At 45.7% G+C, this 16,882-nt stretch overlaps 1 protein-coding gene across 1 annotated transcript; it reads right to left on the bottom strand.

Moving 5' to 3' along the window:
• Window positions 1-319: 319 nt before the first annotated feature.
• LOC140128167 (vomeronasal type-2 receptor 26-like) lies at window positions 320-14,769 on the bottom strand. Its single transcript, XM_072149686.1, has 4 exons — window positions 14,547-14,769; window positions 7,048-7,250; window positions 6,007-6,130; window positions 320-1,227 (listed from the first exon to the last, which is right to left on the bottom strand). Exons 1-4 carry the CDS (start codon window positions 14,767-14,769, stop codon window positions 320-322), a joined length of 1,458 nt encoding a protein of 485 aa, XP_072005787.1.
• Window positions 14,770-16,882: the final 2,113 nt, after the last annotated feature.

The raw sequence follows: 16,882 nt of genomic DNA, 5'->3' as shown, positions 1-16,882 counted from the left end.
GTTAACGCCCGGAGAACCCCTTTAATACTTGCAGCATGAAAAGAGCTTTGTTATTGGTCCAATGGACACTGCATCATGTGCTGAGCCGGTCTGCTTATCCAGCACTTTACAGGGATTAATTGCCAGGGGTACTTTTACGCATGGCAATTATTCTGGAGAGTAATGGTGCCTTATCATGCGTCTATGGCACTTGGTGAGGCGTTAATGCGACCTCTGGTATAAAGTAAAGCATATATATATTTAGCTGTATTCCAGATAAAAGCTTTATTATTCAGCATATACAGATTATTATAACGCTTTGGTTACAATTTTGCAAACATTATTTGATGACCTTACCAAGCAGGGCAGATTTCTTATTTGTTTCAGGTCTAAACAAGATGATAAAACATTTAGGGAAAAACACGCAACCTAAAAGTCCAGTACTGGAGGCCAGGACAGCGAATACCTCCACAGCCACCATGTATTTCCCTCTGGTGCTCAGATAAGCCGGGATCATAGTGATCCAGACACTGCAGAACAGCAGCATGCTGAAGGTGATGTACTTGGCCTCATTAAAACTGTCCGGTAATGTCCTCACCATGAAAGCCAGAACAAAGCTCACAGAGGCCAGGAGACTCAAATATCCCAATACTAAATAAAAGCCAAAAACAGAACCTTCATTACAGCAAATGATGATCCTTCCCTGATAAGACTGAGTGTCCAGATCCTGGAAGGGAGGAGAGACTAATAACCAGACAACACAGATAGCAACTTGGATGGATGAACCCAACAACACTATGGAGTAGGGAAGCTTCATACCCACCATTTTTCTCCAGGAACTTCCAGGTTTGGTGGATTTAAAGGCAACAAAGACCAAAAGAGTCTTGGCAAGGAGTGAGGAGATGGCTACAGAGAAGAGGATTCCAAAACTGGTTTCCCGAAGTCTGCAAGTTACATTACTTGGACGGCCAAGGAACCAGAAGACTGAGAGGAAACTGAGAAAGATGGAGATCAGGAGGAGGTAACTCAGGTTCCGGTTATTAGCTTTAACAATGGGGGTGTCCCGATAAATTATAAATATTGCAAATATCATACTAGTGACAAAACAACCAAAAACTGTCAGAAATGAAAATATAGATGCAATTGTGTCATTTTGGAAAGAAAGGAATTCAATGATTTTTGCCTCACATCGGTCTTTCTTCTCATTTGGCCATTCATGACTCGGACATTTAATACAGGTTTCAGAGTCTGAAAGGAAAAAAAACAGACATTCATATCTTTTTGCATTGTGATTAGTATTACTTAGTATTTACAGCCAATGGGCCATGGTTGGACAGAAGTATAATAAGCCCTGTGAAGAAAACATGAATCAATAAGAAACTCAATGTCTCGGTAAGGAGTACTCTTACTTCCCGACCCTAGTCACATGCCTCTCACCCAGCCAAACCAGTACCCTACTGTCAGGATTTGGGATGTCTGGATCCACTGGACCACTTCAGGAGGTGGTACTAGCCAACACCTGGGACCGGAGTCTAAGTGACACCTGGTCTTCCCCAGAACCTGCCGCAAAGTGGGATGGACTTGCTGCAGCAGGGTACCACCAGATCGTTCCACAGGTGTGACTAGCCCGCGTTGCTAGCCAAGGTCGAAGTACCTTAATGGTAGACAATCTTGTGGTCGGGTCCAGGCACAGGGTCAGGGCAGGCGCCAGAGATGCAGGTTCAAGTCCAATCCGGGTTCAGCAACGGGAGGTCCTGGCAGATGGGAAAGGGAACACAAGCACAAGGGACACAGGGAAGGTCCGTGACAAAGTCCACGGCCACGTGAGTCCACGGGCAGCTGGGTATCGGCAATGGCATCAGGAGACCAGCGGGTTTAAGGCGTGATGAATTACGAGCACAGGAGGTGCAGGAACCCACAAAATCCTGCACGTCTTGGATCAGATCCGGCCACCAGTAGTAGCGGGAAATGAGCGCAATGGGGTGCAGCAGCCCAAAATGCCCTGCCACACGAGAGAAATGTCCCCAAGTCAAAATCTTCTTCCGAAGGGCAGGTCAGATATAAGTCTTGCCAGGTGGGATCTGCCGGAGATCCACTGGAGCATCCACAAGAGGAGACGGGTTCTTCCCCAATAACATCAGAGGCATGAGAGAGAGCATCAGCTTTAATGTTCTTTTCAGCTGGACGAAAATGGATCAAAAAATTAAAATGTGAAAAGAAAAGCGACCAGCGGGCTTGTCTGGAGGTACAGGAGATTCTTGTGGTCAGAATATACGCTGACCGGGTGATGAACTCCTTCCAGAAGATAGCGCCACTCCTCCTAGGCAAGTGTATTAGCCAGGCATTCCCGATCTCCTATGGAGTAATTCCTCTCAGCTGCAGAGAATGTTTTAGAAAATAAACCACAGGAAAGCGTTCGACCTTTGGGCCCTTTATGAGTGAGCACAGCTCCAGCACCTACCAAGGAGGCATCAACCTCACGCTGAAATGGTTTCTCTAAATCTGGCCGTGTCAGTACAGGAGCAGAGGCAAAGACATACTTCAGTTTTGAGAGTGCTCCCTCAGCCACCGGAGGCCAGAGTCTGGGATCAGCGGCTTTTCTAGTTAAGGCCACTATGGGAGATATGAGGGAAGAGAAATGAGGAATGAATTGCCGGTAATAATTAGCAAATCCCAGAAATCTCTGTATGATGCAAAGTCCTACTGGGCAAGGCCACTGGAGTACTGCAGACAACTTGGTTGGATCCATCTGTAGGCCTTTATCGGAGATTATGTATCTGAGAAACGGAAGGCTCTTCTGATGGAAGTGGCACTTCTCCAGTTTGGCATAGAGATGATTGGCCTTTAGGCACCCAAGTACTTGTAGTACGTGGACTTGGGTGCTCCAGATCAGTAGAGAACACCAAGATGTCATCTAAGTAGACTTCGACACTGGTGTTTAGCAGGTCTCTGAAGATATCATTAACAAATTCCTGAAATGCAGCAGGCGCATTGCACAGTCCAAAGGGCATGACCAGGTACTGAAAGAGTCCTTCTCGGGTGTTAAAGGCGGTCTTCCATATAAAATCAATAAAAAAGATTTAAACAAAAAAAAGGCGGTCTTCCACTCATCGCCCTCCCAGATGCGGATAAGATTATATGCCCCTCATATATTCCATATAGTCCAATTTAGAGAAGACCTTAGCACCACGGAGGCAGTCAAAGAGTTCCGTGATCAAGGGCAGCGGATACCGGTTCCGTACTGAGTCTTATTGAGTCCCCTATAGTCAATGCAGGGGTGGCGAGATCCATCTTTCTTGGCCTCAAAGAAGACACCCGGCACATGCAGGAGAAGAGGATTTGCTGAAGACATAAGCATAGTACAGATAAGCAGCGGGAAGACCGTCCAGAGACTTGAGAGACGTGGTGGAGGCCATAGTAGAGACTGGATGGAGAGCCAGGAGACAGCGAGACTGGCATTCAGGACCCCAATGAGGAACCTCCCCAGTCTGCCAGTTGAGTAAAGGTGCGTGTCGCTGCAACCACGAAAGTCCCAATAGGACGGAGGATGTGGAACGGGGAAGTACATAGAAGGACAGTCTCTCCTTATCCAAGGCACCAACTTGCAAACACAGTGGTTCAGTGCGATACTGGACTGGATCAGAGAGAATCTGGCCACTGACTGAAGATATGACCAGGGGCTTCTCAAGGCGGATCACTGGGATGTGATGCTGCGAGACCAGGGCAGCATCCAGAAAGTTTCCTGCAGACCCAGAGTCCAAGTAGGCACACACTTAGAACTGGCTACCGGTACCAACACTGAGGAGCACGGGAAAGACCGGACGTGGAGAAGCTTTGCACAAACCCAGGGACGCTTCTCCCAAGAACCCTAGGTCTTGGCGTTTCCCGAACGTTTGGTGACGAACAGGATACGACCCAATGAAGTGCTCTGGACTGGCGCATTATAGACAGAGGTTCCCCTGACGTCTACTAGAATTCTCTTGGGAGGAGAGTTTGGCTTCCACCTGCGTAGGCTCTTTTGCTGATGGTACGGCCGGAGGCTGGAGTGGCCTTTGGAAAGAAGGAGCCAGGTGAGGTAGACGCTGTGCACGGCCTTCTGGTTGCTCGTGACAAGGCTCCTCAGTACGCTCCCTGAACCGCACATCAATCCAAGTGGCCAAGATGATGAGACCACTCAGGGTAGACAGGGCTGCATCACCAGGTTGGTTCCGAGGCCAGGGTCTGGAACTGGACAGCATATTCTCCCACAGAAGAGTTTTCCTTGCACAGATTCAGTAGCGCAGTCTCTGCCGAGGAGACCTGTGCAGGTTCCTCGAACATGCATCATAACTCAAGTCACAGAAGCAGCCTCAGGAACCTGTTGCGGTTGCTGGGTAGCTGGCAGCTGTGGCAGCATGGCGTTGACCTGTCCCAGCTGTTCACATTGTGTGGCAATCTGCCTGGATTTCTGGACTACGAAAGTGGAAAGATCAGGCCGGCCAGGAAGTGGAACCTCGGCGGGATCCATGACCGGATCTTACTGTCAGGAATCGGGATGTGTGGATCCACTGGACCACTGCGGGAGGTGGTACTAGCCAACACCAGGGACCGGAGTCTAAGTGCACCTGGTCTTCACCAGAGCCGGATACAAAGCAGGATGGACTTGCTGTGGCAGGGTACCACCAGGTTGTTCCACAGGTGCGACGGTGGTAGCTGAGGTCGAGGTACCTTAACGGTAGACAGTCTCATGGTCAGGTCCGGGCACAGGGTCAGGGCAGGCGGCAGAGATGAAGGGTCAAGTCCAATCCGGGGTCAGCAATGGGAGGTCCATGCAGATGGGAAAGGAAACATAGGCACACAGGACACAGGAACACAGCAACGCAGGAGCGCAGGAATGCAGCAACAGGAACTCTGGTAACACAGGAACACAAAGGATCTCTGGTAACACAGGAACACGGAGGGACTCTTGTAACACAGGAAAACACTGGAATGCAGGAATACACAGGAACGCAGGAATACACAGGAACGCAGGGATATTGCTGGGGAGCTTTTTCTAAGGCTGTGAGGCACAATGATCTGGCAGGGAGTCTAGGAAGAGGCAGGCTTAAGTAATTTTCTGAAAATGGCCAGCGCCAATTAACGGCACGCTGGTCCTCTAAATTTACTGAAGGCGGTGTGCCTGTGGCCTAGGATGCACAGGCCGCGCTGCCAGAGTCGGCGTTGGATCGTGGCAAGGTAAGTGACTCGCCGGGGGACCGGGGCAGCGAAGAGGAGCACAGGTGCCCCTGCGACCCGGGAGATTGGACGCGGGAGCACCCATGACACCTGCGCTATACTGTGGAGACCCATTCAGGCCAAAATAGCGCTGTCTACAGTTGGGAGCCTGTTCCTTCTGGAATAGATATATACCGGTTTACTTTTAGTCCCGCATGATGTCATAAGGCCTCTTATAGGTCATGTTTGATGTCCAGGGAGTTGCCTTGCAAGGTAGCTAAAAAAGGTGTGGTTTTCCTTTTCCCATCCTGAAAAACTTTTCATATTTTCCATGAATCCCACTACATGGTGGCCTTAATTGGCAGTCTCTGTAAGGAGAACTCTTACTTCCCAATCCTATGAAACTAACAGGCAGTTACCGGTGAGTCTGACAATGAAAGTTCCACCTTCTTCCAATGCATTTATTCTGGCAGACTGGGATCTACAAAGGTGCAAAATCCAGAACAAATATGTGAAGGAATTACAAGTAAAGATGAGCAGGATTAGGTAGATAGGGAAGGTAGGTTGCAGATGTTATTGGAGGGGAAGAGCATTTGGGTTTGGTTTCCAGAACCGGGTCCACTCATCCCTAGTTAAAGTTTAAAATAATCCTATTCGCTTGGCAGTTGACTTGATGGCTGCATGTTTGACCATATATTTCACTGCTTGCAATGCAAATGGTGAGTGATGGGGAAAGGTGTAATGTCTATTTTACTACGCAGAAACTATTATGGTGCATTGAGTGAATCAATTTGCCAGTAATAGCTCAATGATTTTCATAAATCTAGCATATACCTGTCATATTGGAGAACTCTCCTTCTGAACATGGGACGCAGTCATAGCAGCAGGAGTGGATGGTTTCTCGAGGCTTTTTCCTGCTTCCAACTGAACAAATTTCTGAACAGCGAGACACCGGGACCTTAAACAAACAGAAAACAATTGTTTAATGAGGATCTCAGCTATTTTATTTAAGGCTCAGATCTAAACATGCTCAACCTGTGCTCCCCCCATTAGTGAGAATGAACCCCATTCTCCAAATTGCTTTCTTTTCTTGAGATCATTAGAGGTCCCATTATTTGGAAACTCACTGATATGAATGACATGGAAGCAAAACCCTATTACATAAGTATATTACTTAAAGCTAAAGCATCCTTAGTTACCTTAAACCTCCGATACTGCAGGCATATACTGCCTTTTGCTCCGCCCAATGAGGAGACAATCCGGCCCATTCGGGATCCGCCGGCGCGTTCTCTGCACAGGATTCGGTTCCGGACGGGATTTATGAAGGTAGTTCCTCTGCCGTCCACCAGGTGGCGCTGCTGCGCTGAAAAGCATCTGAACGCGCCGGAATAAACCAGCCCGATTTCCGTCGCGCGCATGCCGGCACCGATGCGCCACAATCCGATTGCGTGCGCCACAATCCTGGGGCAATTCAGGTACAATCGGCGCAAATCGGAAATATGCGGGTAACACGCCGGGAAAATGCGAATCGGGCCCTTAGTAAATGACCCCCAATATTGTAAATCGCTATTGTAAATTGTTTTATGTAGAACAATTCACAGAGATGCTAGGGATCGCATACAGTTGCCGATGTATGAAGTATCGTAGGTATGAGGTATGCATTAGCTGGTGCGATCTCCCGCTTCATTAGTTACCTGCAATCTCCGGATTGCAGTTCTTCTAGTGCACTGGCTGGAAGACCGCCGGCCACTGACTGTTAACTAAGGAAGCCTGAGATCGCACCAGCTAATGCATCCTTAGTTACCTGAAACCTCCGATACTGCCGGCATGTACTTACTGTATACATCTGCAACTGAATGCGATCCCCGGCATCACCATGGCCCGCTCCAGCCTTCCTCTCTGCCCAATGATCCCCATCACCTCCATGGCTCGCTCCAGCCTTTCACTCTGCCCAATGATCCCCGGCATCACCATGGCCCATTCCAGCCTTCCGCTCTGCCCAATGATCCCCATCACCTCCATGGCTCGCTCCGCCCAATGAGTAGACGCACCACTCAAAGCAACCTTCGATAGCAGCGCTATTGAAACCCGGAAGTGGAATGCGCATGTGTGGGGTGCCGAGTGCCGCGTTCGTATCTACGGGTTCTGCCCCAATAGCCTCTGCAGTTAATTTACATATTAGGAAAATATAGTTTTTAACAAGTTAGGTTCCAGGATTATTAAGTTACAGATAGGGGCAGAGGCAGCCGGAGGAATCGATCATCAGACTTCTTCTGATATTAGACTCCTTAGGGTAGGTTTCCTTTTAGTGATGTGCAAATATGAGAAAATAACATAGGAAAAATAGCATTGAAACATTACTGAAATGTAATTTATACTCTTCAGAAGATCCTTTGTTGGTGAAAAAGTGTCAAGATGCCTCCTGTACGGAGAAACTAGTGTCCTGCATTCTACACACACATCTTCACACAACGGAGGGCTATGTGCTTGTGCTATGATTTCCCAGATTAAGTTCATTTCAACGGCTTGGTGATTGGTTGGGCCATTCTAGCAACTTTATTTTTTATTTCTGAGAGTTTCCTTGGCTGCGTGTCTGGGATCATTGTCTTGTTAAACCCTCATTTCATCTTTAGCTTTCGGGTGGACTGCAGAATATTTTTATCAAAAATGTCTTCGTACAATTATATGAAGTTTAATAGTGCCATATGCTGCAAACCAGCCCCACAGCATGATGTCCCCACCTCAACAACTCAGTATTGGTATAATGTGGTGATATAAAATGACCATTGGCCTCCAAACATGGTGTGTACCATAGCATCCAAAGAGTTCAATTTTAATCTCTTCTGACCTGAATATGTTCCAGGTTTCACAGGTGTTGTTGAGCAAACTTTAAATGCACTTGAACATGATTTTTCTCCAGCAATGAAGTTTTGCATGGTGAATGTACATGCAATCAATGGAGGATGATACAGGTGGCCGTGGACAACTTTACTTATAGAGATGACCTGCTTATGGCAGGTTTAAATTGAAATTATATTCTTTCCATGTCAGGATTATGCCCCAAACAGTGTTCACTGCGATAGATAGCAGTCAAGAAATTTTTTCGTAAACAATAACATAAAGTTATGAAGGACCTGAGTGAGCTCACCGGTGTTAAACCCTAATGAGATGTTTCTTGTGTTGCACCTTGGTTATAAGACAGCTGTACTGTTACAAACCAAAAAAATATACAGGCAGTCCCCGGGTTACATACAAGATAGGGACTGTAGGTTTGTCCTTAAGTTGAATTTGTATGTAAGTCGAAACTGTATATTTTATCATTGTAGTTCCCGACAATTTTTTTTTTTGCCTCAGTGACAATTGGAGTTTCAAATTTTTTTGCTGTAATAGGACCAAGAATTATCAATAAAGCTTCATTGCAGACAGTTTTAAGCTGATTATTGCAATCTGGGACTATTTTAAAGCATCCAGAAAGCTTCACCAGAGGTCACAGTGGGCAGAGGGGTCCGTCTGTAACTATGGGTTGTCTGTAAGTCGGGTGTCCTTAAGTAGGGGACCGCCTGTATAGGCTGTAACAATAAGGTCGGGATGGTGGAATATCTCATGAAATGCACATTGGATTGGAAAGCTAAAAAATACATGTTAAATATTCTTTAAAAAAAAATATAAAATGATACCAAACCCTGTCTTCTTCCCCCACATCCCGGGGGTGGGGCGCAGTCAACTTTAAATCTTAAATGGGAATACAAATTTTTATTCAAATTTGGATTCACCAGAAAACAATTACATTGACTCAATCTACCATTCATTTTCATTGACGTATAGCAACGTAATCGCTGAAAATCAAAAGATTGCTCTAAAATGGGGTATCCTGAGAAATACACATATGATTGAAAAACATAAATATGTGACAAATATTTCTTAGAAAATATATCCAATGATACTAAAGTTGTCCCTGAATTTTCATCACCGGGTATGGGGGGGGGCTAATTCTTTATGTAGAAACTTCATTTAGTGTAACCCAGGAACAATGATGTGGTCTCTCACACAGCGAGGAGCTTGATTAACTGAAGTCTCTTCCCTCTAAATATGGGGAATTTTCTTGTCTACAAAGTTTTCAAATATAGAATGCTCTACATTTAGATTGCTTTACAAAAAATATTCAAAAAACATCTATTTTTGGATCTTTTTTAACCGTTTTGCACACATTTTTTGGGAATTACAATTCCATTTGTCACCAAAATTAAAAAGACCTAGGTCACATCAATGTAATTTTTCAAGGGGAATCCAAATCTATTATAGAATGGGGATTCAATTTAAGATTTTTAAGTTAGTAGCGGACTGAGTTTGATATCATTGGATAGTCTTTGCATCCAATGTGTATTTTGTAAGATATTCCACCGTCCCATCCTTTTTGTTTCATCCTGAACACACAGGGGCCCACCAACAGAACAAGGCCAGGCTCTATGTTTAATATTTCATAAAAATGGCAGCACTTCCAAAGCATTAATGGATAAACTGAGTGGAGTTTAATTTGCGTTTTGGTTGCGTTTTTATTGCGTTTTGAAACACATTTCAATAGCTGAGGAGAGGTGATTTGCTTAATTACATTACTGTTAACATTCGCATTTACAAATCACACCGTAAACTTGATTTTAACGCATGTGTTAACGTTTGTGTTTTGTTAATGCATTGTTAACACATGCCCTAACATCATGTTTACACTGCGTTATGTAAACACAATTGCTTACAGTTAACAGGAAATGTTTATAATTTATTAGATGGACATTTGTATTGTATTGCATTTTCAATACGTTCGAAATCGCAGCAGAAACGCGACAAAAACACCACGTGTGTCACTGACCTGAAGAAGAAGCTCTGAATACTACAGTATATGCAATTTTTAAATCAATCTATAATGAATTGAGTAGCATTTTATATAAAATAATTCATCTCTGGGGAAGGGGAAATTTTTATAATTGATTAGATGGACATTTGTCTCATCTGCGCTTTCTATGTCTCTAGGAATCCATGTATGTGCAGAATTGTCATTACAACTTAAAAATAAAATTGCATTGGTAAATCTAGTGTAGAGGGGAAGCGCATCCACCTGCACACACACCTTTCCAAAATAAAGCGTGGAAAGTAAAACTGCTAAAAGTAACACAACAATTTAATGCAAGTAAAGCACAAAAGTTCTGAAACCTCGTGGCGTTTTTGGTGCGTTTTTTCCATTGCGTTTTTGCAGTCTTGTAAAATGCATCCGTTTTGCATATTGGGTTTTTAAATGTGTCTTTGTATAAAGTGTCTAAACTTGGTGTTTTCTACCTTCCATTTTTTGTGTCTGTGTTTTTTGAGGCGCATTTTCATTGCCTTTTTCAAATTGGTTGCGTTTTTGAAACGCATGTGATTACTTGCACAAACAGCTCGGAGAAGACGACTGCTTTTTTAAAAATTCCAAGAGACAAAGCTGCATACAATTAACGCACATAAGGCATTGCGTTTTTAAAAATGAAAACATTTGAAAAACTCCACGTGCGTCACCGCCTTAGACGTAACAATTGTAAAAAAAAATTTCCAGGGAAGGTGAAACTAAAAGAATGATTTTCAAATTTGTTCCTAGTTAAGGCAATTGCTATAAATAAATACTTTTGTATTGTGATAAATTTCACGAGTGCCCCTGCGACCCATGTCTCGGGTCTCAGGCGCAACTGTGTAACCCATGTGGCCTACTGCACCACTCACCTCGCCCTTTTACAGCCGCGTCCCCGTCTCGGTTAAATTTAAAGGGCCAGCACAACAGGTGCTGGCCAGCCGCCTTTCCTGGTGCGTTCCCAGCCCCTTCCTGTGCTCCCTGCTGGATATTTGTGCCTCACAGCCTTAGAAAAAGCTTGTTGCCTTGTCCTTTGCATTTATAGTGATTTCCCATTGTGACCTTGATTCCGTTCCTGACTACGCTCCTCTGCTGCCTGCCTTGACCTGTTGTCTGTGTACCTTGCCTTGGTTGCCACTGCGGACAAAGTCGCACCTGTGGAACGAGCTGGTGGTACCATGCGATAGCAAGGCCAACCCGCCTTGCAGCGGGCTCTGGTGAAGACCGGGTACCACTTAGACTCCGGTCCCAGGTGTCAGCTTACGTCATTGTCCGCTGTGGTCCAGTGGGTCCACTACCCCTGGAGCCTGATAGTAAGAACCGGCCATGGATCCCACTAAGGTTCCGCTTCCAGAATTGGGTGATCTTACCACTATTGTGGTACAGCAGTCTCAACAGATTGTTGTGCAAGGACAGCTACTTGGACAAGTCACCTGCACCCTGTTAGCTACTCAGCTCCAGTGCCCAATACCTCCGGTATCACCTGTTACTACAGCTGCAATTTCTCCTGCTGAGATTGGGGAATAAGAACAAAAGGAATACAGACAGGGAAAACCATATAAAGTGCATGTACACAAATGCCAGAAGCCTCACAAACAAAATGGAGGAACTGGAACTCTTGATGTTGGAGCGGAAATATGATATAGTGGGTATCAGCGAGACATGGCTGGACAGTAGCTATGACTGGGCTGTTACTATAGATGGTTATAGTCTTTTTAGAAAGGATCGTATAAATAAAAAAGGGGGAGGGGTTTGTTTATATGTGAATTCTTGGCTCAAGCCTGTCTTGCGAGATGACATCAGTAACGCAAATGCAAATGTGGAGTCCCTATGGGTGGAGATAAGGGGAGGGAAAAAGAATAATAACATATTACTAGGGGTTTGTTATAAGGCTCCAAATATAATGGAGGCAGCAGAGGAAATGCTGATAAGTGAAATGGATGTGGCTTCAAAGCATGGTGAAGTACTTATCATCAATTACCCAGATATTGACTGGGGGGCAGAAACATGCAGGTCCTTCAAAGGCAGCAGGTTCTTGTCAACAACAAAAGACAATTACCTGTCTCAACTAGTTCTGGAGCCAACAGGAGGGGGGGCACTGCTGGACCTTATCCTAACCAACAGACCTGATAGGGTATCAAAACTACAGGTTAGGGGGAACCTGAGGAATAGTGATCATAATATCATTGATTTTGTTCTACGGTTTACTAAGAACGTTAGGGAAGGGGCAACCAACACTCTAAACTTCAGGAGGGCAAATTTTCAGCAACTAAGGGAAGACCTTAAAGGCATAGACTGGGATAATGTTCTCAAAGACAAAAGTCCCCCCCAAAAATTGGACTTTTTCTCATATATTCTGAAAAAGTCCTGTGAGAAACACATACCTTATGGGAAAAAGCATAAGAGGAACAAGAAACAGCCAATGTGGCTAACTAGTCTTGTAAGGAAAGCAATAAGCGAGAAAGATAAGCCGTTTAAGGTGCTAAAACGTGAAGATAGCGATGAGGCATTACAGGATTATAGAGAGAAAAATAAATCCTATAAAAAGCAGATAAAGGCTGCAAAAATGGAGACTGAGAGAAAAATTGCCAGGGAGAGCAAAAATAATCCCAAATTATTTTTTAAGTATATAAATGATAAGAAACTAAAAACAGAGAGTGTGGGTCCCCTTAGAAATAACATGGGGGTCATGGTGGAAGGAGATGAGGAAAGGGCCAATCTACTGAATGTCGCCTTCTCAACTGTCTTTACCCAGGAAAATCCCCTGGTGGAAGACACAATGATGAATAATGTAAATTCTTTTTGGAATGTCAACAGTTTAACCCAGGAAGAGGTACGGCACCGCCTCACAACCACTAAGATAGATAAATCACTGGGGCCAGATGGCATACACCCCCGGGTTCTGCATGAACTATGTACCATGATAGACAGACCGTTATTTTTAATATTTGAAGATTCACTGAGGACTGGTTATGTTCCACAGGAATGGCGCATAGCAAATGTGGTACCAATATACAAGAAAGGATCAAAAAGCGATCCTGGAAACTACAGACCCGTGAGTCTAACTACTGTGGTGGGGAAAATATTTGAGGGGTTTGTTAGAGATGCTATCCTGGAGTATCTCACTGTGCACAACCTTATAACCGAGCGTCAGCATGGGTTTATGAGAGATCGGTCCTGTCAGACTAATCTGATTGGTTTCTACGAGGAGGTAAGTTCAAAGGCATTTGACACCGTGCCACATAAAAGGTTGTTATATAAAATGAGACTGCTGGGAATAGGAGAAAATCTGTGTATTTGGGTAAGTAATTGGCTTAGTGATAGAAAACAGAGGGTCGTCATTAATGGCACATACTCAGATTGGGTTGACGTTACCAGTGGTGTGACACAGGGGTCAGTATTGGGGCCACTTCTTTTTAATATTTTTATTAATGACCTTGTAGTGGGTTTACACAGTCAAGTTTCAATATTTGCAGATGATACTAAGCTGTGTAAAGTAATAAATACTGAGGTCGATAGTTTAGCATTACAGGGATTTGTGGAAGCTTGAGGAGTGGGCAGAGAAATGGTTGATGAGATTTAATGTAGATAAATGTAAAGTTATGCACTTGGGCCATGGAAACAAAAAGCATAATTATGTTCTAAACGGTCAATTACTTGGTAAAACTGGAGCTGAAAAGGACTTGGGGGTATTGGTGGATGGTAAACTTAATTTTAGTGACCAGAGCCAGGCGGCTGCTGCTAAAGCAAATAAAATTATGGGATGTATCAAGAGAGGAATAGATTCTCATGATAAAGACATAGTTTTGCCCTTATACAAATCCCTGGTCAGACCACACATGGAATATTGTGTACAGTTTGGGGCATCAGTGTATAAAAAGGATATAGTACAGCTGGAACAGGTGCAGAGGAGAGCAACCAGGATTATTAGGGGAATGGGGGGATTAGAATACAATGACAGATTACAAAATTTGGGATTATTCAGTTTAGAAAAAAGACGATTGAGGGGAGACCTCATTACAATGTACAAATACCTGAATGGGCAGTACAAGGATCTCTCCAAAGATCTTTTTATACCTAGGCCTGTGACCAGGACAAGGGGGCATCCTCTACGCCTAGAGGAGAGGCGATTTTACCATCAACATAGACAAAGGTTCTTTACTGTAAGAGCAGTGAGACTATGGAACTCTCTGCCGCAGGAGGTTGTTATGGCGGACTCTATGTACATGTTCAAGAGAGGCCTGGATGCCTTTCTGGAGAGAAAAAATATCATGGGTTATGGGGATAAAACATTTATTTAATTCTTAAAGGTTGGACTTGGGGGGCGTGGCTAGACCCTGAGCCTGATGGACGCACATCGATAGAGCTCTGCAGCCCCGGTGCCTATTTAGCCCTTAAGGAGGGGACTTACCCTGGCCCCTAAAGTCAAAAAGACCCCCAGAAGGGGAGTGAAGTCCTCGGGACCCCAGGACGCGGGACGGGTGGGCGAAACACCACTTACCTGCTTCTTCCTCCGCTCCTCCACCGCAGCCAGCACAGGACCGCGTGTTGCCCGAAGACCCGAAGGCCCGCTGAAGAACCAGCCGCAGCCTGTAGATTCCCTCACCATGGCCCCCACGCCTGCAGCGGGTAAGCGGGGATCCGCGGTAACCACCGCCACGCCGCCTCCACATGTAGCCCGCTGCGATCCGGCCAGGGCTCCTCAGGTCGCGCCGAGCCGCCATCTTGGCTCACAGCCAGACAGACAGCGCGGTTCTCCTGAGGCGCAGCAGCGCCAGAATAAAGTGGCGCAGCAGCGCCAGAATAAAGTGGCGCTCCCGCAGATCTATGACCAGGGAGATAGCCTGCGACACACTGGGGGGGTTGACATCCCTCCACCTAGAAAAGCCTACCCTGCCACATCTGCAGACCCCAGAAAAATAATATGGCCCTATGGAAGAGGGTCAGGATGAAAATGAAGGGCAGGGGCGACATCCTCGGGGCCTCCCACTGAGATCCCCCCAACTCCTACAGCCAGGGGAATTTGTTCCTGGAACCCCGTTTGTCCCCAGGTCACAAGTGACGGAAGATGAGCTGGGTGCTACCCCCACTCTTGCCCGCTATGCTGCACCTTCCCCAGAGTGGGCATCATCGCCTGAGCACTTCAGTACAGACGCTATGTCAGATAAGAGACCATCGGCATCAGAACCGCTCTGGCACGCTCACCTCCAGAATCTGCCTACTAAAGAGGACTTTAAATCTTTAATTGCTGAAGTCAAAGAGACGTTCAGATCCGAAATTTCGAAGGTACGACGTGATATTCAGTGTATGATGCAGAAAATTGACCACCTAGAAGCTGAACAGGCGGACTCAAGGCGTCAGATTTCACATACGCAACATGCCTTGCACTCCCAAGCGGTCACACTACAAGATATGGCCAGACACCTGGAAGACCTCGACAATAGAGGAAGGCGTAACAATATCAGGGTGAAGGGTCTATCAGAGGTGGAGGGTAAAGAAGATGTTCGTGCCACACTACAAGCACTTTTCTCGACACTGCTGGGGGATCCGGAAACACAAGTAAAGCTTGATAGAGCTCATAGAGCATTGAGGCCTAAAGCAATGGGAGGAAACCCGCGGGACGTGATCTGTTGTGTGCATTACTTTGAATTAAAGGAGCGCCTCATGTTTGCGGCGAGGAAGAAAAAGAATTTTGTCTTCAACGGGGACACCATACAGCTTTATGAAGGAATTTTCCTTTTGCCCTGTCGGCCACCAAAGATGGAGTAACGGCGACGCTCTCTGTGATGGAGGAGCTTCAGGAATTCTGCGACATTTGGAACATCCCGACTCCACGACTGGACGACTGGGGGGATCTCCCCCCTCAGTTGCGCCAAATGCAGAATAAGACCCAACTGCAACAGAAGAGGCGAAGGCCGCAACCAGAGCTCCATCCCAGGACTCTTACGATTAGAGGAGAACACCAGCTGCATATATATCCTTTATAGTTCTTGTAATTGATTGAAGGGGGTCTTATGTTTGTTCATGTTTGCTTAGATTCGGGGTACCCTTCCCCTCCTTAGTAATTTTGGAAGTAATGTGCATAAGGGCACCGGGGTTAGTGTTTGGATAGTTAGTGATATATCTCAGTTCCTACTCTTGTGTAGTACTACACTTGACTTTTTTTTTTCCTTTATAAGGCTCTATTGCCACATTTTCCCCCATTAGGTGGGTCTCTTCCGGATCCTGCCCTCTGGCCCTGACCTAGGGCTAACACAGGAGGTGGTGAATCCGGATCAGCTGACTATACTCCCCCATTTTAGGGGCAGACCGGCTGAGTAGACATGCACTAGGGTCAGGAGGTTTCTCCTCTCCCTGGTTATAGTATTAGGAATTTATCCTTGTTTTCTTATTACTTTTTTTTACGTGTTTTTCTTTTTATCTGTCTTGACTGTTTGTCTTGTGGTGTGCAAGTTTTGTCCCCCCCTCGTCACCCTCCTTGTCGCCTTTCCTAGTCTCCCTGACGCCCTAGGCCTCTATACACCGACACCCTCCCTTACCCCCACACCAGAGCCTTACGAAAAATGCTATACATAGCCTCTCCTACCCCCCCCCTCCCCCAGAGCTTGTCCAGTTGCGTCTTATTCAGGGGCGCCAACACATCTTGCCCAGGAGTATCGGCTAGCTAACTCAACATGGTTCAGCTTTTGACACTTAATGTAAAGGGGCTCAACTCAGCTCGCAAGCGACGACTTAAGCTTAATGAGCTGAAGAGAAGTAGAGCAGATGTGGTGTTCTTGCAGGAGACACATTATGATGCTACGGGGAATTTTAATTTTGCTAAGCACCTTTACCCGG

The sequence above is a fragment of the Engystomops pustulosus genome, chromosome 1 (genome assembly GCF_040894005.1).
Source record: "Engystomops pustulosus chromosome 1, aEngPut4.maternal, whole genome shotgun sequence".
In the NCBI taxonomy this organism is placed as follows: domain Eukaryota; kingdom Metazoa; phylum Chordata; class Amphibia; order Anura; family Leptodactylidae; genus Engystomops; species Engystomops pustulosus.
The sequence above is the reverse complement of the archived record's forward strand: the minus strand, read 5'-3'. Positions and strand labels throughout refer to the sequence as shown.